Source organism: Leptonychotes weddellii, chromosome 8 (genome assembly GCF_054177405.1).
Source record: "Leptonychotes weddellii isolate Sample4059 chromosome 8, ASM5417740v2, whole genome shotgun sequence".
Taxonomy (NCBI): domain Eukaryota; kingdom Metazoa; phylum Chordata; class Mammalia; order Carnivora; family Phocidae; genus Leptonychotes; species Leptonychotes weddellii.
Genome location: NC_138376.1, coordinates 24,560,813 through 24,584,231, shown reverse-complemented (window position 1 = coordinate 24,584,231; position 23,419 = coordinate 24,560,813). Strand labels below are relative to the sequence as shown.

The following is a 23,419-nucleotide window of genomic DNA, read 5'->3' as shown; positions in this document are numbered from 1 at the left end:
CTGAACACCCCTTCCTCCACCCCCACTGTAATGCCCTGACAACAGTCACTGGTCTGGCAGGTTCCTGGGTCAGCCCTGCTGAGCAAGGAGCAAGTCCAGAACACACAAGGGCCTCAAAAACGACTTGACTGTCTTCAAGCTGATTGAGCGCTGATTGGCTGACTGGCTGACTGGCTTCCTGCATGACTTTCTCTCTCTCTGGGCGGCCACGGCTTGGGGCAAACTGGCAGTAAAGTTGTGGGGGAACAGGGTGGGGGAAGGGAGAACAAGACCCCCTAGCCTAGCCTTACCTCAAGGCATCAAAAACCCATCAGGGGCCTAACATCCCTCTGTGCAGCGGAGCAGACCGCTTCTCCCCGTCAGACCTCCCCTCCTCTGCCTCCTCTTCACTCCCCCTCCCTCCTCGGCCCTCAGGCCCTGCTCACAGCAGCCACACGCCAGCTGACAGCTGGACGCGCCAGCCCCTGCCAGCCCTGCCCGAGGGTCAGGTGACCTCCGTTCCCCAGGCCCGCCGGGCAGACCTCTCCACGGGCGCTGTCGTGGACAGTGAGTCCACGGGGCTGGGACACCGGGAAGGGCCTGCAGTCGGCAGGCACTGAAAGAGGAGTCTACGTTCCCCTGGACCTCCCCTTCCACACACTCCCTGCTGTCCCTCCAGGAAGGAGCCCCTGGTGAGTGCCGCCTCGGGGGACAGGGCCTGGAGAGTCCATCCAGGACGGGACGACCCCCACCCCCAACAAGGGGTCCACCTGAGGAGGGGCCAGTCTGTCTGGGTGTGTATCTGTACATCTGTGTGCACCTGTGTGTACGGGGTGCTGGGGGTTGGCTCAGGGACATAGAAATTCTGTCGTTCGCTCGTCTCCCATCTCTGCCCCCTGCCCCTAGAGTAATTCCAACCCTTCCTAGGGTGTCTGGGAGTCTCTAACCTCGGCTCCTGCATGGAGGCAGGGCGGGTTTTGGGGGAGCAGGGACGGCAGAGGAAGCTGTGTGGCAGGTGCAGGGGTTGGAGCCAATGATTCCCACTGTTTAACCCTTCACAGAGGCAGCTGCCCCAGGAGACGTGGGCAGCAAGCCCTGGGCTCCAGGAACGGCGTGTCCTGTCCCAGCAGTCTCACCCTTCCGGCGGTGGGGGGGTGGCTAGGCTGGGATGATGTCAGGGCCTGTGGGCATCAGCCCGTGGCCTGGGTACGGGGCGCCCCCACGGACTGCTGGTAGACCACGGGCACTATCAAGGGCCCCTGCCCTGGGCAGCGGCAGAGTTTTGGGGGCCCCCTCTCCATGGGCTCTTCTTGACCCTCAGTAAACCTGAGAGCCGAACCTGTCTGAGCCTGGCATGGTCCTCGGGACCTCTGGGGATCTAAAACCCCCCATGCCAGGTTCCTTCTCCAGAGATTCAGATCCCGTGGAGCAGGGCCCAGGCTGCCACAGGTTTTAAAAGCTACCAGTTTATATCTGAACTTTTTTTACTATGAAAAACTTGAAGCCTACAGGAAAAAGTAGAGGGAATGATATCATGAACTCTTGCATTCCTCCCCCTGGGATTTACACGGTTGTCTGACCTTCGCCATACTTGCTTCACTGAGTGCTCTAAGGCTAAACTTTGAAGTAAGTTTTGGACATCACAGCATTCCCCCCAAAGTACCTCAGGAGGTTCTTACATAACCCCAATGCCATTATCCCACTAACAAAACTAACAACTCCCGAAGAATGGCCACATGGAGTTCATATTCAAATTTCCCCAAAGGCCCGCTAGATGTTCCTTATTGCTTTGTTTAGACCAGGATCCAGTCAAGGTATATGGGTCAGTATGTCTTTTAAGTCCCTTCAATCTGAAAGTGTCTCTTCCAGCCGCCTCTCCCCACCTTCCCCCCAACCCACCACCACACTGACTTGCTGAATTAAAGGCCCAGTTGTCCCACAGGAGAGGGAGACTAGGGCTGAATCAGACAGCTCTCAGTACAGAAAGAGAAACTGAGGCCCGGAGAGAAAGGGACAGGGAATCTGGGGCAGAACCAGGTCTCCCAGTCCCCTCCTGTGCTGTGCTCCCCCAGAGCCAGCTCCTTACCAGGGATCTGAGAAGCTCCTCCACTGCAAAAGGCCTGTGGCCCCTGAGACCCTCCCGGTGTGCTCTATCCCAGGGCATCCTGGGGGTGGCAGGCCAGGCTGAGCCATCCTGGGGCTCCCCCTACGTTCATCTGCTCTGAGCAGGGCACCTGAATAAATCCTTTTCATATGGTTGGTATCTTGTTCACCAGCAGCCACAGGGAACAGCAATCAGCAATCAACTTTATGAGCACTGGGTTGTTCTGGGAAGTGAGATGAGAGGCCGGGAGGAGTCCAGGATGCAGGGGCTCACCGAGAGCCGTTACTCTTCCTCATCCAGCAGGGCTGGGACTGTGGGGTCCCGCTGCCCCCGGCGGTGGGGGGAGCGGGTGAGTCGGGTTGCCGAGGACCACGTTCCCCTCAGCTCGGATGTGCCCTCCAGCTCATACGCCCTGTCCCCTCTTCGGCAAACCCTGTCCCTGGCTTTGGAGTCCCTCATCCTCTGTATGGAGCCAGGTACCGCACTCCTCAGAACATGCGTCACCATGGGCAGGAAGCTCCCCCCAGCCAGGCACCCCTTAGAAAAAGTAGGGCGTGGTGAGAGGAGAAGGGAATGTGGAGGGACATCGACCTTGATGGAAACTTCTGAGCTCTTGAAAAGAGCTGGGAAAGGTAGGGGCCCCCAAACGCCGTTCTGGGCTCTCTGAGGGCAGGCGTGGCCAAGCCAGGTCAGGGATGTGTTCCCTGGTGGGAGCCAGGGCTGGCTGGCTGTGGGGTTTGGGCCAGGGACTCCGGCTCGGGGCGGCTCTCGCATGGTTGCTGCTGCCCCCTGCTGGGCAAAGGCCCGCTCGCCTTCTCCCTGAACAGGCCGGCTCACGGGAGTTGGTCTGAAGTACCACGACCACACGCTCACACACACGCACTCACACACTCATCTGCACGCTCACACGTTTTCTCCACCCATGACTGCATTTTGACCTTAAAAGGTCGTTTCTTCCTGCAGCCACAAAGTTGCCATGCTAACCACTGCCAAACCCTTCTGTCTCTGGCTCAAAGGCCTCTTACGTAAGGCAGGTGACTGCTGATCACAGTACTGAGAAAAAGGTGGGGAGGTGTGGGGAAGGGTGTCAGAGGTTGGGAAACGTGCACTTCTGGGTGATTAGCGGTATCCAAGATCCTGGACGCAGCTTCAAGGGCGTGAGGTCCTGAGGGAGTTGGGGGGTGCTGCTGGAGCCATTACTAGCCATGCCCAAGGCACCCGAGGACCCGTGGTGCTGTCATGAGGTCAAGACATGGTAGGAGTCAGGGAGGGAGAAGCCTCCAGCCTCTGCCTCCCCCCAGAGCAGCCCTTCCAGTGGCACTGGGATCTGCAGTCATCTTTGCCCCATGCGTCTCCCGCCCCGACAGCAAGCTCAGAACATTGCTTCTTCTGCTGAGGACATTTGTCAGTGGCTGAAGGGCTTCTAAACTAATGATCACTGTATTAAAATCGCATTTGGTCCTCAAACTGGAGGAACATTGGGAGATTTTAAATGTTAAGAGAAAAGGAGAGAGGAAAAAAATCTCTCAAAGGATAAAATCAGCCCCAAAATAGTTTGTGTGACGGAGGAATATGAAGCATTGCTCCGTGGTTCTGGGTATCAAGCCTTCCCTGGGGAACAGACGCTCTGCAAAGCCACATATTTCAGCCACGGCTGAGAAGGTGAGGGTGAAGTCCCGCAGTGTTCGGTATTGAGCCCACCGGGCGGGGGGGGTGGGGGGTGGGGGGAGGGCACGCAGACGGAGGGTGCACGATCCTGTGGCCCTTGAGTCATTTTTAGAATGGATTTTAAAACATGGCTTTTTTCCCCCCAGAAAATAATCTTGTGCTTTCCCAGCCTGGATGGCCCAGATGATGCACAACCCTCTGCCACATGAGAAACTCCAAAATCCTCCTGCCCATTACGACCTAAGCAGTTTTAAATGGTTTTCGGGTCCTCTCCTCTCTAATAGATTAAAAAATGCTCCCTCGGGCATCGCAAAGACATTGAATGGTACTTGTACCAAACCTCTGGCTCCAGCAGGCCTGCAAAATGTACGGTAGAGCTTCAGAGGCGAGCGGGCAGGCCATAAACCACGTTGCTTTTGCATCTGCAGCCGACACATCCTATACTGCGGTCTTCCTTTGATCTTAATTATCTCCTCCCCAGAACGCTTCCCAGCCCCCCACCCCATCAGATTTACTGGGATGCGATCCTGAAGGCTTCCACACCTCACCCTCTCAGGCAACCCCCTCCTCCCTGGCCTGAGCAGGAGCCAGACAGGCACCCCCGGTCTGTGTGGCCGGGCCCCCTCTAGGCCAGCGAGGGAAGCAGGTCAGGCTTACCGCCACTCACAGCCCTCCCTCTGGTCTCCTGGCCGGTGCTGGCCACTTCCCTATTGCTCCCTTTGCCCCCCGCCCCACCACCGAGACAGGCCCTCCTCAGCCTCCCCCAGACCCAGGCCCAGCTGGTATCTCTCCCCCCTCAGACTCCATCCGGGACCCGTGACACTGCACCCGCCTTAGGAGACAGCAGTACCTCTCCTAAACTTTTCGACTAGGACCCAGTTTCAACATAATTTGTTCCCTATGAGTCCCCGCTGCGATACTCATTATACTTTTAGTATCTGCTGATTGAGAAAATAAATGATGATAAAAACTACTAGGAACTCAATAATGCCTTTAAATGAATTTGTATTTTAGTAATCACAGAAGTGTTCATATACGCTTGAGAGGTTATCATGCTCCGAGGTATTACTGTTCTGGTCTGAAGATGACGCTGTGGTGGTGTGGCTTCGGGAAGGTCTACATGGGCCTGAAGGTGGGAGCCCTTCACCCTTGGCCCTGCGAATCCACACTGCTGAGTGCCCCTTTGGACCCTGTCCACCAGCACCACGCTGCTCAGCTGGGTGCGAGCTCCTGGAAGGTTCCCATTTCTGATGCAGGCCATGGAGGCACACACAGTGGAGAGGGCCTCAGACAGGAACCTGGCCCTGAGGCCTTTAGAGTAGACAGGCTCGCTGTGGCTGAACCCCAGCTAGAGTGTTCACCAGCTCCCAACTGTGTGAACGGTCTTCAACATCTCAGACCCTCGGTTTTTCCATCTGAGCATGATTCGCTTCAGAAACGGAGATGGTGACTGTACAGCCAGCGATCCACAGGAGATTCATAGGAGTGGTTCCTGTTACATAGAATATATTTGTGCATGAAGTATTTGAGTGCCTGGTTCCAGGGAAGTCCCTTTCAACTTCCGGGCTCCGTGCTGGGGATCTGGCTGTGAGCTGGCGCATTGGTGAGGATGCACAAGGCCATGCTACATAACAAACCACCCCCAAATCGCAGGGGCCTCCTAGAGCAGAGATGTATTTCTCTGTCGGGCCACATATCCAACATGTACAGTTGCTCAGGGAGTGGCTGTGCTTCCACGATGGGCCTGGGCGAGAGGACATGGGCAATGGCTTGCCCTTAAAGCTCCCACCGGAAGTGACACAGGTCACTCCCATCCACATTATGTTGGCGGAAGCAAATCATGTGGCTTCACTTACCTTCAAAGGGCAAGGAAAGTGCAATCATACCACATTCCCACAGGAAAAACCAGACTATGTGCGAACAGCGCCGACAATGACCAGTCAGCCAGCTTGTTTCCAGATATAAGGAGCTGACAGGCTTTCGTAAGACACAGTTCATGACTAATTTAGTCTAAGTTTGAGCTGGTACAAGCCTGATTTGTGGTCTCACCTGCCATCCCTAAAATGGGAGCAGCAAGCTTGAACAGGGGCGTATCTTCTGTAATTTCTAATGAACTCGGGTTCAGCATGTGGGTAGAGATTATATAAACACAGACTCTCGGGAAATAAAATGTGCCAACTGCTAGTGACGAGCCACGAGGCCCCCATCCACCTCAGCCTGATGGTGGCCTCGGTCCCTGTGTCTGGCATCACTGGTATTGTCATCTGTCTCCACTCTGGAAGCCAAATACAATTGCAGGCCCTGCTGTCCATGACCCTCCTTTCAGACCAGTGGCAGGCTGGCTGTCACTCGGGCCCCATGGGGCCTCATTTAACAACCAGCTGCATAGTAGGGCCCTTCAGAGATTTCTTGAATCTCCTGGAGTGAGCCCAGAGTTATTTCATTCAGGATACAACCCAGTGACAGGATAGGAGGACATGGGGATGGGGTCATTTGTCCACGACTCCTGAGGAAGGGGGCTTCCAGCCGAGCTCTTCGGGCTGGGGGCATCTCACCCTCTTCCCTCCCTCCCCCCCTTCTTCTCCCTCCCCATGAACACTAGGGCAGGATGCTGGGTGAGGGGCCAGCTGTGGGGCCACAGAGGGAAGTGTGGGCTGGAGAGAGGACATTTGTCTCCCTTTGACGCACTAAAGGGAGCCCAGTGTACTTAGCAAGTGTGTCAGAGGGGGCGTAAGGTCCTGTCTCAGGCAGGCGCCTCACCTGCCTTCCCAGCACCGGAGCTGAGTCAGTCCTGAGAATAACCCACGCAGTGACAAGCCTTGAGTGGTGGAGACGCTTGGGAAGAGGACTGCACAAAGGAATACTGTGCATTCTGTCATCTGAGCATCGTGACAAGGCTATAGCAGTGGGTGGGAAACCAAGACTCAGACGAACATTACGAGTTCATCCCAGGGGCCTCAGCAAGCTAGTGGGAATGCCTGGAACAGATCTGGGCTCCTGACTCCCTGCCCAGTGCTCTGAGGAAACAGGGCATTGATCAAAGGCCAAGGCCCACACCAATGACAGATGTACCTGCGTGTGGCAAAAGGTAGGTCTGGGTTGAGAAAGATCTGTCAGCTTGAATTATTTATTTGGGACTTCTGAGGGAGGACTGGGAAGAATGGAGGTCTTCCCTAGCTCATTCCCACAGAGCAGGAGGCTGTACACAGTGAGAGAGAGACAATCTCAAGCTTCCTTGGGCATGGAAGGTCAGCTTCAGTGCCAAGGGGAAGCCACAGAGTGCCTCCCTGAGCGGAAGCAGAGCCCACCTGCCTAGCTCAGGGGCTAATGCCCCTGCCCTCCATCCTCCCTCTGCCCCTTCCCACCAACCTGTGTCAGAACCACAGACCATACAAGTCAGGAGCAGGACCCTCAGAGAGCACCTCTTCTATACCCTAAGGTGACCCTTAAGAGGAAGAGCCTCAGCTTCCCCACCTGTTGAGTCTAGATTTTTTTTAAAACTTTTTTTTAAAGTAAGCTCTATGCCTAACATGGGACTCAAGCTCACGACCCCAAGACCAAGAGTCCCATGCTCTACTGACTGAGCCAGCCAGGCGCCCCAAATGTAGATTTTTCTAGAAGTATAGGCTGACTACCCAGCAGACACCCCATCACTACCAACCCACCCTAAGTTTGCACTGTTGTGCCTTGGAGGCCCAGGATCTTCCTGGCTCGCTCTGTGCTGAGGTTCAGCCGGGGGCTCCTGAGAATATCGGGGAATGACAGTGCCTCTTGGGTCTTGCTGACATCCCCAGCCAGAAAGTCCCAAGAAGGTCAATACCAAGCCCTGGCTCTAGGTTGGCCTGCCCTGACACCTCATGATGGTGTCTGCAGAGGTGCGCGCCCCCCCCGCCACCACCACCACTGGGACATGCACTCACTTCACCAGGTTGGAGGAGGGCAGGCCAGGGGTAGTCAGGAAGGGAGAGACCAGGCCTGGAGCACAAGAAAACCTGGGTCCTGTCCCAGCACAGCCAGTGACTTGCAGGTGACTTTGGCCAAGTCCCAGCCTCCTTGGGGCTCAATTTCCTGACTTTCAAAGTGGGTACACAGCAGCCCTCAGCCTCCCCGCTGCATGGCGGGGAAGTGCGCGATGGGGCGAAGGTGTCTGCTCCCTCCTTACTGGTGGGGTGCACACAGGCAAGTTACTTAACCTCTCATTTTCCCCATCTGTGAAACAGGCTGATAACACTACCTCGTCAGGTATTTGTGAAGCTTGCGTGGGTTGATCTATACAACACATCTGGAACACTGCCTGCCTGGCCCTCAGCAAGCTCTCTGGCTTTACTACCACTTACTTTATCTCCTCCTCATGCCACCACTGCGAGGCGACGCCGATGTCCTCAGAGCCCCTCTTAGAGTGTGGGGAAGAAGAGTGGTGGGCTGCCCCTCGTGCCAGCACGAGGGCTCGCCTGGGATGCCCCCTGGATGCGTCCGCACGGCTGGGCTGGCTCGGCAAGGCCACGCCTGATTGGTTGGTGCTGGGCCACCTTGGTTTTTCTCTTCTTCCTTCCTTCTTGCCTTCACCAAACTGGCAAGTAGGACTGGGTTTGCCAAGCAGTTGTGCTATCTTGTCCCGTATCAACTTATCCCTGAGCCGATTTCGGATCTGCCCCTGCATCTAGATGCCTCCTACCAACTTCTCAGCTCGTGGAACAGCCTCCAAGTGGGGCTCCCGCTGTGCAGTCTGAGAGCAGGCCCGAGGTAAGGCCTAGGCTGTTGCGTCAGCACAGCCCCTTGCCATTAGGCCTCAGGTTCCCCCCCGCCCCTGCCGCCTGGCCCGGCAACCCTAACCTCCCCGTTCGTGCTCCAGCCACACAGGCAGCTCTCAGAAGCCTCGTCCTGCACGTGGCAAAGCAAATGCACATACCAGGCAAAACACCTCCCCCTTCCTAAAGGGGCACTCTGTGTTCGGAAAGACAGTAGACAACGTGAGGACCCCTGGGAGGCTGGGGGGTGGGGGTGGGGATAAATGGGTTGGGCTGAGGCTTTCAGCGCCACCTGGTGCCAGAGGTCCAGGTGGGTGGCGGAGGGTCTCTCTGAGCTGGGGTTGTGAACAAATTGACAGGCACTCCCTGCATGGAGCCAGCTGGCCATGCCCATGCCATGGTCTGGACTGAGGTCGTTTAGAGCATTAATCATGTCCAGTGCTGCCTAGCTTGCTGGCATCCTTGGCCAGGAGTCCAGCAGAGGAGAGGGTATTAATAACTCGGTGGTGATGGGCACCCCTGTGGGAATGTCCTCTCAGATGTGATAGGACGAATGTGGCCAGAAGAGCCTCCCCTCAGTGTCTCCTTGGGCACTCCCCTGAGACAAAGTCAGAATGTCTTTCGGGGCTGTATTTGCAGCCCAGAGTTTCAGCAAGCCTGCTCTTAGGGAGGAAAAGGGAGCGGCAGGTCGTAAAGAATGAGGCCCCCCTTTCCTCCTGCCTCGCCCCTGGCCTGCACCAGAGCCCGGTCTGGTCCCCACTTCCCTCATGTCCAAAGCAGCGGTGAGAAACACTGCCTTCTTTACAACCCAGAGCTGTTGGGAAGATATGACCACCCCGGCAATAACGCTAGAAATAATTATGATAAATCACATTTATTGAGTACTTAGCTCTGGGCCCTTGGCTAACCTTTTCACGGGCTGTATCTCAATTTTGTCCTACATGCATGAAGTAAGTATCCTTACTATTTCATTTTATAGATGCGGAAACTGAGGCCCAGAGAGGTTTGGTAACTTCTCAGAGTCACATGGCAATTATGTCGTGGAGCCATAATGCAGACTCATGTGCACAGCTGTGCTGTACCAAAGTGAAGCTTTCCTGTACCCCCCGAGCCCCTGCAAGAGGCCGAGTGCCCTGACAGCAGGGACTCTGCTCTCCTCTTGGGCCTGCAACAAATGTTCCCAGAGGCAGGCAGGAAACATGGTATGAGGAGTTAAGACACAGTCTCTGCGCTCTGGAAGCCTATGGTTGTATTATTTGATTTTTTTAAAAAATGTTTTAATATTTAAATTCAAAAGCACAGGACAGTATTTAGAAAAGTCTACCTCTCATCCTGGCTCCCTGGAGCAACCACCATTTCTAGTTTCTTATAACAGATTATTCTAGAAGTGACTGATGCCTCTTTACGGTCTTGTTCAACTACCGGTGGGTCGTGGCTAGGAACTGTGGGTCCTTCCGCTCCTCCCAGCACCCCATCTCCCTCACACCATTTCCATCTTCCTCCTGTGCTTTCCAGGGGCCCCCTCCCAGGCCGACAGACAGAGGGACAGCTGTGCTCTGACGGTGATAGAGGCCAAGAAAGCAAGAGCTGAGGACCACTGACAGCCCCGCCTCCTGTCCCGGAAGCTGCCACTTCTACCCCAGGCCTTCCCCCCGCGGACACATGGTCGTGCAGGACAGCACGGATGCTGGGGACGCCAGAGTGGGTGTGCGGCTAGAGCCCTTCCTGCACCAGGTCGGGGGGCACCTGAGCGTGATGAAGTACGACGAGCACACCGTGTGCAAGCCCCTCATCTTCCAGGAGCAGAGGTTCTACGAATCGCTGCCTCTGGCCATGAAGCGGTTCACTCCGCAGTACAAGGGTGAGTGTCCAGGCAGCAAGCCGTGGCTCTGTGCCCACCATACCAGGCCGGGCTCATGTGCGCGCCCCCCGTCGCCTCCCCGGGCACCGTGCTGCGGGTGAGGGTTGACATGGAGACAAGCCCCTCTCCCACAGCCCGATTGGCCTTCGCTGTCCTAGTTTCTCTGAACTCTCGAGCCTCTGGGCCTGGAGTCTAATGCCATTTGACATCCCTACTAATTAGCTCAAGCCACTAGGCTTCAAGGAACTGAGAATGGAATAAAATGATACCCCGGCCCCACGCTGCCCTGCTAGGGTATCTGCTCCGTGCTTCAGGAGCGCCATGGCTGGGTCCTGTGACCAGGGCTGGGACAGACAGGGCAGGCCAAGGCCTCCTTCCCCTCCCTCCGGAGACCCAGGCGGGTGGCAGGAGCCTCAGGCCTGGGTCAGGGCGGGAAGGAGCTGGGACCTGACACGGTTAGGAAACCAGAATTCCTCATCCTCTTCTAGTGGCCAAACCAGGGCCACAGGCTGCCTTCCCGGTAGAGGTGGGGGAGTGGGGCACAGAGCATGTGTGTTCTGATCTGAGTCCAGGGTGGGTTCTGGGGAGTGAAGTCTGGGTGGGCAGGGCCACCATTTGGGGGCCTGCAGGCAGGGGCACTCTGGGCAGCAGGCCAGCATCCAGGGGGCAGGCTTTTTGTCCACATCCGGCCTTCAGTAAATGCGGCTCACAGGGCTCAGGGCATGACTGCCAGCCGCCAGCCCCTCAATGGGATGAGTGCCCAGAGAAAAGACCTCTTTTAAAGGTCTTTGAATGTTGTGACTACAAGCTTTTGCCCTCGAATAAGCATCTGTAGTAAAAGTGATTATAGCATCCAAATCAGTCAAAAACTCACTTGCATTTCAAAGATCAAATAACTGGGAAGGATGGGGCCTAGCTCTATGGGTACTTCTCAGAGTGGGCTCTGGGATTGATCAAGGCTGGGGTAGGGGTTCACATGCAGATTCCCAGGCTCCCTTCCCAGAACCCCTGGGGTCAGGGCCCAGGAATCTGTATTCAGCATGTCCCAGCTTGAGACTCACTGATAGGGGGCCAAGGCATTGAGCCCCAAGCACCACTTCAGTCCTGCCTTGCCAAGACCTTCCGAGAGTCTGAGATGAGACCCATGAGCATCACAGGCTGCGAGAGAGGGCCGGGTGGCCAGTGTGCAGCCTGTGCAGGCCTCCCCTGGGGCCTCTGGGGCCGCAGGCCAGGGTCGCCCATCAGTTGTGGGTCACTGCCCAGCTCGTCAGAGTGCCCACTGGAATGAATGTCTGTCCTTTCGCAACTGAACTCAACCTAGCAAAGGGGTGGCAGGGTCTTGCGTGGGGTGGCCTCCCGCCTGCAGCATCTCACGCTTGTTGGACACAGCTCTGGGGCTGAGACAGATTGCCAAGGCAGCCACAGGCAGAGCAGGAAAGTGAAAGAGGCTGCGTGGTCTCCAGGACCCCATCCCGGTGCCTTTCCTGTGTCCTATCTACACGTGCCCATTCCTCTGGGTGGGGGAGAATGGCACCCTTCTCGGGCACCCTCAGGCACCGGTCTACTGTCCAGACCCCTACTCTACCCTGCCCCGCAGGCCCGATCGGGCCCATCCCTGGTACCGCCTGCCTTAGGGCTCTGCTAACTTGATAGATTAACTTAAGCCAAGGCACCCCAGCTACACATACCAATGGCCACAGAGCATGTTCCAGGCTCTGCCTTGGGGCTTCACCCAGGAGACGGTGTTTCCACACAAGTCGGGAGGGGGCTGGGTCAGGGAACCACAGGACACCCCACAGGGGAGACCACACAGCCCTGCTGAGGGTGAGGGTGAGGTAGAGCCCACAGACTTGGGTGACACCCAAACATGAGGATTCCGTGGTGCAGAAATGTGGATTCACTCAACAGCCAGAAGGCGGTCTGTGGAGTGCCAAGGGCCAGGCACCACTTAAGGAAATGCACATCTAGGGAGACAGTAGAGAAAGGCCCAGAACCAGGACCCTCACACTCTCAGATCCCTGGAGCAGGTAGCTGAGGTCAGGTTTCAGACGGGAAATGGTCCCTCCAAGGGCTCCCAGGCTGCACAGGCTTCTTGCTTCACCGGATAAGAAAAGTGGTCTCAGCTAACCCTCAGCATTCACTCAGTGCCAAACACAACTGTAAATTGTTCCCCTGTATCAAGTCAATCCTCGTAACAACTTTCCGAGGCAGGCACTACTATTATCCCCATTTCACAGGTGAGGAGACCGAGGCCCAGAGTGGTGACATGACTTGCCTGAGGCCACACAGCCAATGAGAGGAAGAGCCACGATTAAAGGTCCGAGGTCTGGCTCCCAAGTGTGGGCTCTTGGCCACCCAGGCCCACTCCACCAGCCACTGCTACCCACGAGATGGGCTCTTCGGATGCCGGTGCTCAGGGGGTCTGTGGCCCAATGAAGGAGGGGATGTGACTTGCCCAGAGTCACTCAACAAGTGACCTCAGGTCAGGCTGCCACAGCAGGGACTCCCTTTCTCTCCCCCTGGGAAGGGCCCCAGAGAGAGGGGCTATTTCTGTAGTGGCCACTGAGTGCCATGGAGCACACCCTCTCCCTTCTCAACGCCCTGCACTGTGATGGCATCAGGGAGCACTGGACAGGGACGTCACTCCTAAGGGTGGCCTCCCCATGCTGGGAGCTTGCCCGGACCTTTTGCTGGGCTCCTCGGGCATGGCAACATCTTGGGGCTGCGTCCCTCTGCCTCCCAGTGTACCTGTCAGCCTTGGGTGAGCAAGGACATACTCCTGAGTATGTGAATAAATGCTCTCGTGAGCTTAAAAATAAATACATGACAGAATATTCCCGGAGACTGGGGAACTGCTTGGCCAAACCGAAATTGCTGAGATGCTCTGGGCATGGCACTTGTGGCTGTAAGCACTCCTGTTTGCCCAGCTGGCCTGACTGCAGATTGAGGTGCCTGGGGAGGGCTGGGAGCAGGCAGACAAAGCTGTCCCCTGCTCCTCCCCCTGCCCCAGGCAGAGTCGGCAGAGTGCTGGGAGCCCACATCCCTCCAGGCCTAGCCCCATGGACACACAAAGTAAGTTGGTCCCACGCTGGGACCAACACAATTGACTAAAAACCAATCCAAGTCCCAAGGGGTCTGGATTCCACTGACAGGCTGCTGCAGTAAAGAGCTGGCAACTGGAGACCGTTTGCAGGGCGGCTATCTGCTATGGGTCTCGGGCTTCAGAGCAAGGTCTGGGCTGCGCTGGAGAGGGATGTGGGAGAGAAGACGGATAGGTGGAGACACAGAGCCAGAGGCGTGCGGGAAGACAGAGCAGGGACACGAAGTCTGGCTGGGTAGCTCTGACAATATGAGAAATAGAAATGATTTTTGGATCTTACTGGTTTTGGGTTATTTTGCACCCCTGCTTGCCTCCATTTATTTAGACACTCAAATCTGATGAGATCAGACAAGAGTTGGAGCCCAGAGAAGCAGGGGAAGGTCACATTTCTTGTCCTTCCAGAGAGGCCTCGTGGGGCTGGGGCTCCCAGAGACAGTGGTTTCTGGCGAGCGTGTCACCACAGTCCCACAGCGGGAAAGGTCAGATGGTGAGCTGAACTTTACAAAAGACCCAAAAGGGCTTCGCCCTTGGCTGGCACACCGTCCTGGGCTCCCCAGCAGCCAGGAGGCTCCAAGCTCCCCAAGGACAAGCAAGGAGGCCAGCGCGCTCTCCTTTCCCCATGGCAGGGGGTGGGCTCTGGGGCCTGGTGCTGGCTTCCAGGTGGGCCCTCCTCCCCAGAACAAGCACACCAGCCCTCCTGCCTGAGGAAATAGGAACGGAAAAGTAGACACCACGGCCTTGGGCTTCTTGGCACTCTCGACCCTTTGTACTGATGACCCTCCCAAAACAGGTTTCTCTGTTCGCTCCCACGGAACACAATGGCCAAAGCAAATGTGATAAGGACAGACAGGAGCGTGCCTCATCCCCGCACAAGTAAACACAGCGTGACCACACCGGAGTCTCCCGATAAAGCCCTTGGCTCCGTGTTACAGCTTGTTCCTTCTTCCATAGCCACGTCTGCTGTGGCCTTTCTCAGAGCTCCACCCCTTACTATGTGACCTTGGGCACATCATTCCATCTCCTGAGTCTCGGTGACTACAGGCAAGGGCCTCGCAGGCCTGCCATCACTCCATGGTAACAGACGAAAGGCCCGGGAGCTGGCACACGGCAGTGATTATGACCAACGCAGCTCTTTTCCTGACCTGCCATCAGCCCCCTGTTCTCACGAGCAGAGCCCCTCTGGTGGGCATGCCCGGTTCAGGTAAACGACAAAACGCCAGGTTCAGGTACAGTATTAGCAGCAGTATCATTCATTCCCGGGACTCAGGGGCCTGAGATGAGCTGAAACAACGCAGAATTTTTTTAAGGAGCTAGAAAGAACTGAACGTCACTCTCAGGCTGCAAAATTAGGGCACCGGGAATCTGAGATGACAGGACTAGCCCAGAGAGACCGCTGAGCTAGGCACAGATGGCCCTGAAGAGCAACTTGCTGAATTATAGAGCAGCCCTGAAAATGAGCGTCTGCACTGACCAGCCCGGGCAGGGACGCAAGCAGGGAAATCAGCTGCCTTGAGTGCTGGTTCAGCAGAAATTACCACTTGCACTGAGAAAGTGACCAAGTGGCCAGGGGAGGAAATAAATACCTGAGGGGACCTGATCACATGCAGCCCACCTTCTCTCAGTCAGAGTCCCGGCAGGAAATGAGCGGTATACTGAACGGGGTTTAAGTGAAGAGAGTTTTCAAAGGGACGGCTCATAGAAGCGCTCGCAGGATTAAGGGGACCGGGGGTGATGAGGCACTCAGGACCAGCACCCCTGAAAGGCTGTGACCACCCCTAGGCCTGAAGGGAATGGGGTCACGGACATAGGGAAAGGGAGGCCACAGAGGGACAGGACCATGCTGCAGCAGGGAGGGAACCAGTGGGATAAATACCTCGATCTTTCTCCTGCCTCACCCCATCTCCTGCCAATGTCCTCTGTTGGCCCAACCCCTGGGAAACCAGGGCCGAGGAAGCCACTGGTGCACCCCCTAGGGTCAACCTGGCAGGCACAAAGCAGGGCAGAGACAGGTGGAGGGTGGCTTGGTGGGAAAAGGAGCCACCAGAACAGTCATGGCATCAGCTGCAGGAAGAACAGGGAACCAAGGACTCTAGAGAGCCAGTCCTCGCAAAGCCATTTGTGGGGCTATCTCCCGTGCCACCGGCAAGAATAGAGCTCCATCTCCACCAGAACTCTAGCACGGCCGGGCACCCACTTAGCTCAGACGCTGAGCCCCATGGGGGGAGACCCAGACTGTGCCGCCAGAGCGAGAAATCCGAAACGGTGACCACAGAGCCGGTGACACGCGTGCCAGACCTAATTACCTGACCTGGCCCATGTCCCGGAGGAGAAGCCAATTAGCACGTTTGTTCACTGGGGTTCCTCACACTCTCCACTCTCACAAGCAGCAACTGGAGCAGGCTGCCATGCCTTGATTACAAACACCGATGGTCAGGAGTGACTGTAGCTGGAGAAACCCCACAAGTCTCCTGTCTTCTATCACAGAACCATGTTCCGTCAATAATATTCATGTGCTGTGTGTCTAACTGAAGGAGATGGTGGGCATCCGTGTTAAAGCCAGAGATCAGGGTGTGGGGAGAGGTCTAAATGAAGGGGACACAAAAGCCGAGCCCCGGAAGGCTGTCTGAGGCGGGCTTCCTGGAAGAAGCTGGTCAGACAGAGAGAAAGGGAAGGGAGAGGAAGGATGATGGAGGCAGAGGGGAGGAATGGGATGGGCCCCAGCTTCCCTCACAGCCACCCTGAGGCAGGGGGCCCTCTTTGTGGAGGACCAGCTCTGATGACCCCAGGCTGGGCCCCACTGGAACAGCTCTGCTGTGACTGGGAATGTGCCACCGTGCACTGAGGAGCCAGAAGGTGAGAACAAAATGTACAGGGCTGGCTTTGTTCAAAGCATGAAAGGGCAGAGAGATGCAATGAAGCAGACCAGCCCAAGGCTATTTTCTGCAGGCTCCATGGCCCTGGGCTCATTCTGGAACAGTCCTCATAGTTCTTCCTTGAGAGAGGAGTTAGGGAAGGGGGAGGGGGGAGGTTGATCAGTGCCATTAAACTACCATTCAAAAGGATGTCACCCCTTACAACGTGTCCACCAGGTAAATTCCGTCTGATCTCCCCCCCCCCCCCGTGTGCTCTGCAGGCACCATCACGGTGCACCTCCAAAGAGACAGCCGAGGCCATCTCAGCCTGGTGGCCACCCCGCTGAAGGAGAACCGGGGGCCCTTCAAGGTCTCCACGGAGTCGGCGGCAGTGGCCATATGGCAGACTCTCCAGCAGACCACCGGCAGTACTGGTGGCGCCCACCCCCTCGCCCAGTGGCAGCTGGCTCACTCGCTCGAGGAGAGGTGAGGGCCACATGGCAGGATGACAGAAACCTAGCAGGGACCAGCTCCGCTCCCACCTGCGCCAAGGTCCACAGCTCCCCAAAAGGGCCGAGGAAGTGACAAATCCACAGGAAGCCTCCTTCTAGAAACACCAATGCAACCAAAGAAAGGAATGAATTTTCCTTCACGCAGTTTTTTAGAGGGAGGACTCCGACGCATTTATGTCAGAGGCTGCCACAAACGTAGAGTCCTATACAGAGCAGGCATTCGGTGCATATTTGTTCAATTACATACCGATTTCACTGAGACCATGCAATGTCTCCAGATGGGGGTGGGGGGAATGCAGAAACCCAGAAGGGGTGACACAAAGGAAAAGTGGCTAATGGCAGTCCGAAATCACCTTTCCTCAGTGGCCAGGAAGGGATGAGGAGAGAGGTCAACGCAGCCCCCCATGGGACCTTGGAGACCAGGCAGTTCAGGGCACCCGAGGTCCCAGAGAGATCTCCAGAACCTCTGATAATGTTAGCTGACCTTTCTCAGATGAAAAGGACCCCTGGGGACTTATAAAACATTTATGGGAAACAAAAGTGAGCTAATACAATGAAAGTACCTCCCTTCCCCAAGGAGCACAGCGGATCTAATTAAGCCTCTTGGCTCAGCGTCAGGAAGCGGGTACGCATTATCTCCATTTCACAGATGGGTAAGCCAAGATGCAAAGGACAGGAGAGAGGGCGGACCAAAGATCCAGGATTCCCAGCCCTGAGGGCCTTTTGAGGTCTCAAGGAAATAACAACACGGCATGCTCACAGCCTAAACTCCCAGCCTTCTGATTCCAGGCAGGGTCGCTTGTTCCCACACCACATCGCCTCAATAGTGCAAGCGGAACCCAGATCACTTACAAGTGAATTTAACCCTCCCCCGGCCCCGCCCAGCCCTCTGAGGAGGCGACATGCTCTAATGCGTTCTTCTGGGGTTCGGAGAGACGCCCTGCCAGGGCTGCAGTGTGGCCCGATCTCATGCCCAGGGCCTGAATGGGGCAGGAGGGGCACTCCGAGACCCTGCAGGCAGCGTGGAGAGCAGCCAGGGACAGTCCGTGTCAGAACCCAGCTCAGGAGAGCCCCGCCCCAGGGACAGGCACCTTCCCCAGCCCTCCGGCCAGGCTGCCCTGACTGTGGTGCGCCTCCCTCTCCCGCAGCCCTGCCACGTCGCTCCTGAGGTCTGACTTCCACCTCAATGCCCCGGTGTCCTCGCTGGTGGAAGATGCTAAAGGGAACCAGGCCGAGAGGAGGAGCTTCAACCCGTGGGGCCTGCAGTGCCACCAGGCCCACCTGACCCGCCTGTGCACCGAGTACCCGGAGAACCAGCGGCACCGTATCCCTGTCAGAGGGCGGGGGAGCGGAGGGAGGTGACAGAGACAGACAGGGGCGCAGGGACAGAAGGGGGAGACACAGACACGGGGCCAGGGGAGGGGTGGGCGGGGAGAGACTGATAGGAGGGAGACGTCGAGGCACAGGCCCTCAAACCTAGGACCTAGAAGAAATCTAATCTCTCCAAAAGAAAAATCAAAGAATATGGGGGAAGTTGGACTGGGAATTAGGTTGAACACAGTGCCCGTGGCCAGGCCACTGGCTGTGTCGCTGCCACCTGGGCAGAGGGGCTGGGCTGGACTGGGGGTCTCTGTGGGCAGAGAGGAATGATGACGGCCATGCTGGGTGGGGGTGGCAGGGGGCTCAGAGGGCTGGGTGGGTTCCCCACACCCCAGCCTCCCTTCTAGCCCTCCAAATTCTCCCCGCAGATGTCTTCCTATGGAGCTGATGGGGTGAGGGGGTGTGGTACCCCCCTCAGGGAAGTGCCCGAGCGGGGGATTTTTAGGGGAGGTTCTCCCCCCTCATCCTCAGGCTGCCATGTTCTCAGTGAGTACATTTAGGCTTGAAATACCCCCTTGTCAGTGCTGGGCTCCTTCCCGCAAACGGGTGACTGGTTTCACAGTATTTACTAAGACACATCTGCAACCCTAATCCCTAAGAAGCTTTTGCAGCATAATTACTCCGCTGAAATTAATATTCCTGCAACTCATCTCCAAAGCTTACATCAACCCACTTCTCCCAAAAGGTACTGGCCCATTCAGTGACTAGAGGTTTTAGCCTTATGATTTTCTGCCATAAAATGTAAATTGGGCACGGCCTGCCAGAGATTTCACGCCTGCATTTAAATTCCAACCTCAGAGCAAAAAGGAAAAGGAAAAGAAGCTCACATAGACATAAACTCCCCCTAAATAAATGGACTTCTTAAAGCAGCCTGCAAAGCTAATACTATGAATTCTCAAGAGGGATGATGGGCTTGTCTGTGAGGAGCTGGGAGAGAAGGAACGGTGCTCAGAGGAGGGGGTCCCAGGCAGCCGCCAAGGCGCGCTAACTGCCTCCACAGGGGCCTCAGTCTTCATGTCCACAGAGCCTTCCTGAGCTTAGCGTGACCAGGGTTTCTGTTGCTGGAAAACGTCGTGTCACAGTACAAGCACCCCTGTATCCTGGACCTGAAGATGGGAACCCGGCAGCACGGGGATGACGCGTCCGAAGAGAAGAAGGCCCGCCACGTGAGGAAGTGTGCGCAGAGCACCTCGGCCTGCCTGGGCGTGCGCATCTGTGGCATGCAGGTCAGTGGCAGAGGGCCTGCTGCAGGGCTGGGCGTCCGGCGTGTGCACTGCGGGGCAGGGGTGTCTCCCAAGCGGACACCACTGCCCACAGAGCCAGCCACCCAGGAGGCAGCCGGGCACGGCCCTCCCACACAGGAAGGGCAGATCCCACTCTAGGACACGCTGGGATCTCTGTAAGAGCCCCTTTCAGGACAGTGGTGCCAAAAAGCTGCCATTTTTTTTTTAAACTCGGTCTCAGGGTCTCCGGCTGCTGAAACTTCCCAGTGGCCACGTGGGGCCTGTCCACGTTGAGAGCAGACCTCTGGTGACAGTGTGGGGGGGGGGCTGGGGACAGAACTGAAAAAGAGCTTCTCTGTGCACTCCATGGCTTCTTCAGTCTCTTAAAGGATACAGCTGAATCCTCTCCTTCTCAGGTGCCATAAGGCACTCTGCTCTCTGAATTCTCATTAGCCGTTCCTTCTTCCTACGCCACGTCTTCTGCTTCTTCTTGCTACCTGTTCTGGTTAATGAAGTGGGAAGGTCGTAGCCTGCTCAGCTGAGGCAAAGGAATGGTTAATTTTTTTATTGCCCAGACTCTACCCCATTTTTGTAGCTCTGATGTGGCTCGTGGCAGGGGCTGCAGAACGGGAAGAAATAAACTTTCCCCACTTGTTTGCTCTTAGCGTCTATCTCCTCAAAGCAAAACCAGACACTGGTGTGACGGTACACGTTAAAGCTTTCCTTAATTGAAACTGCCACCCCTTGAAGCTGGGAGTGGAGTCTATAAATTTGTTGCACAGATGTCCCCTGGAAGGCTGGGAATGCAGTCCTCAAGAGAATGGAGTGTGATGGTTTGGGGTGTAAATGGAATCTCTCTCCAGACTTCCAATCTTCTGAAAATGATCTCATTTATTTAGACAGTGATGCCTGTCATGTATTTATGACGGCTAATTTAACAGCCCATCTCCAGCCCTCCAAAGCAAGTCTACCATAGCTTTCTGATTTTTTTTCCCACACTGGTTTTCCACAAACATACCACGTAATCGGAAGGCAGGAGAGACCTGAGAAACTGTCTTGGCCGGGTATGGGCTGCCCTTCCCAGGTGTGCCAGACAGAAGTGAGCCAAGTCATGGCCACGCCAGCCACTGGCCTCCATACAGCCTCTGCCTCTGCCTGTGCCATCTGAATGAAACGGGAGCGGCTGCCACTGTCCCCCCAGCAGCATCTCCTCCATCTGCTCCCTTCTGGTGGCCAAGACATGACAGGGGAGGGGGAGAGGAGCTGGTGCCAAGGAGGAGCCACCAGCCCCATAGAGCTGCTGCGAACCTGCCCGTTCCATCCCGGCTCCCCTCAGCTGCACTGGCTGCCTGAAAACCCCATCCCTACCTCACCCAGCCTGGCTTTTCATCTTTTTATCTTCAGTCAACCCTGCTTTACCCCAAGAGCCATGACTGTTTCCTTAGAATCTGCAGAGAAAGGACTTTATAAACTTCGCTGGGGAAAATTGAATCTAGCTGGCTTTCCAAGGCCATTGGCTGTGATCTCAGATTCCTACTAAAGCGTTCTAGCTTGGGTTTGCTAATATTTGAATTGAAGAAGGCCAGGAGCCAGGGTTTAAATCATGATTTGGAGGATGACACTGGAAATTCACAAGAAAGTCGATCCAAAGCTTTTCCTTATGGGCGGAGGGTCACCTTTGTGGGGTGAAGGATATGTAGAGCTTGGATTCCTATTAAGGGCGTACACAGAAAGCATTTTAAAATGTGAAAGTTCCTCTGGTACTTGATGAAAGATCATCCTTCCATTCATTTCAGCCATTCTTGCCCTGCATCTCCTGGAAATCTGTTTATATGTCATGCTAGCTTGTAACACTGCAACCGTAGCAGTTGCAAGCTTTTTCTTGAGTTGGCAATTCTTCACGTCTTCTTTCTCTTTTTATTACCAGGTTTATCAAGTTGATAAGAAGCACTTTCTCTGCAAAGACAAGTACTATGGAAGAAAACTCTCCGTCGAGGGCTTCCGACAAGCCCTCCATCAGTTCCTGCATGACGGAACCCGCTTCCGGACAGAGCTCCTGGAGCCCATACAGCGCCGGCTCCAGGCCCTCCTCTCGGTCATTAGGAGCCAGAGTTCGTACCGGTTCTACTCCAGCTCTCTCCTCATCATCTATGATGGGCAGGAGCCACCAGAAAGGACCCCAGGGGGCCTGCATCCTCAGGAGGCTCCACAGACGGCCCATGGCAGCTCTTCCGGAGGTCTCACCAAAGTTGACATCCGGATGATCGACTTTGCTCATACAACATACAAAGGCTCCTGGAACGAGCACACCACTTATGATGGACCAGATCCAGGCTATATTTTTGGCCTAGAAAACCTCATCCAGATCCTGCAGGATATTCAAGAGGGAGAATGAGGCTTGTTGGGCCTATCCAGATTTTTCTGGAGTATAGCTCTCAAAAGGGACCTACTGGTAGCCAAGTTAGTCCAGACACTGTTAGATGTCTTTGTCATAATTATATCCACATTCAAAAGCCACACATGGCAGGGTATATTAATGGCGGCTACAGAAACCAGCTCTGGAGGTAAGTCCCGTACTCTGGCACCTGCTAATGCTGGTCTTCGGAGGCTGGACTGTCAGTGTGAAATGGCACCATTGTGGAGTACACTGGAGGGCTGCGGCATGAGGGAGAAGCCAGCATTACAGTGAGATTCTGGAGAATTTGCATTTAAAAATGCTTTTTTGTTGTCACGCTGAAGTCTTGGCAAGCTGTGAGGCAAAAAACTCTACTTGAAGAAGACTAGAAGAGTGAGTTCACGAGTGTATGGTTTTTCTGCTCGCATGGGCTGCCCATCCCAAGAGCAGACAGAGCTCATGAACGACTGTCTCTTATCTTCCTAAGAGGCATTTAGGTGGGGCAAGAAGAAGTGGGACAGATCTGCCCGTCTCACCAGCTTCCTACCCAGGGTCTGAATGGGCAAGGGCAATCCAGACACAGCCCTGGCAAATCAAGACCCCGGGTTCTCCATTTTGCCCGTGGAGGCAAGGGTCTCTCTTTCTAGACGTCCGAGTACCTATTGGAAGTGATGCCTCTGCCCGATTCTGGCCACAAAACGGCTCTAACCATGAACTGCAGCTTCTGGTAGGGGTGGACTGTGCAAAAGGATGAGCCACTGCTGTTAAATTCTATTTATTTATTTTGGGGGTGGGGTGGGGGAGTCGGGAGAGAGAAGCCTGGAGGGCTGAGGAAACCAGGCGCAATGTTTACAAGACTGGTGGACAAGTGTAAATATGGAACAAAGAGCAAACAGTTCTAATTAATTCCTTCTTCTGCAGTGTGGAAACCTATTACAATGCCCTTGAGTCGAGCATGAAGATACGTTACCCAATTAGGGAAATAAATTTGTTAATAAAATTGCTGAGGTCACCAGTGATTACTTGGTGCACCTTATTACCCTTTCTGTTTGTTTATTCTGATCATCACACTGTACGGCAGTTCCAATTTATGGGTGACGAGAGTGTACAGCAAGAACAGTTCACCGATTTCTTGCAATCCTTTGGGGATCCCGGGGGGGAAATGGTGGCTAATCAAATATTTGCATGTATCTACAAGGCAGGTACCAGACCTCGTAAGTGGTCCTTTTATCTGAACTTTCTATAATGCAAAGTAAAATAATTTTATTCTCATGGTTAATTACCATCAACTGTCCAAAAATCCACACTTACAGAAGGAAAGAGGCCTGGATTAAAAAAAAGAAAAATTTTTTTTTGTTTAATTTTAGGATACATTATATGGAGTTCAAAGCAAGTTAACTTCCCTAATTATGTTTGGCTGAGGTAACGATGTGATTAATTTGCATGTTCTGCACCCATGGTGGGAGAATTGAGTCAAAGTATGTTGGGTGGCAAAAAGGAAGTCAGCCGAAAACTAAATATTTGCTAATGACAAAATGGAGCCCTAACTACTGCTTTTTCTAGGCCACTTCCTTGCTTAAAAATCTGGTTCTACCAA

General features: G+C 55.1%; 1 protein-coding gene across 1 annotated transcript; it reads left to right on the top strand.

The window, feature by feature from the left end:
- Positions 1–275: 275 nt before the first annotated feature.
- On the top strand, positions 276–22,798 carry IP6K3 (inositol hexakisphosphate kinase 3). Its single transcript, XM_081828018.1, has 6 exons — positions 276–671; positions 10,015–10,360; positions 16,594–16,798; positions 17,973–18,148; positions 19,255–19,430; positions 21,355–22,798. The coding sequence occupies exons 2-6, from the start codon at positions 10,162–10,164 to the stop codon at positions 21,820–21,822; spliced, it is 1,224 nt and encodes a 407-aa protein (XP_081684144.1). The 5' UTR covers positions 276–671; positions 10,015–10,161; the 3' UTR covers positions 21,823–22,798.
- The last annotated feature ends 621 nt before the right edge of the window (positions 22,799–23,419 follow it).

Excerpts from the sequence above, each read along its gene's own strand:
- IP6K3 (XM_081828018.1), top strand. The coding sequence starts at position 10,162 with ATGGTCGTGCAGGACAGCACGGATGCTGGGGACGCCAGAGTGGGTGTG. Across the intron at positions 16,799-17,972 it reads GCTCACTCGCTCGAGGAGAG|CCCTGCCACGTCGCTCCTGA; the intron begins GTGAGGGCCACA and ends CCTCTCCCGCAG. Across the intron at positions 19,431-21,354 it reads TGCGCATCTGTGGCATGCAG|GTTTATCAAGTTGATAAGAA; the intron begins GTCAGTGGCAGA and ends TTTTATTACCAG.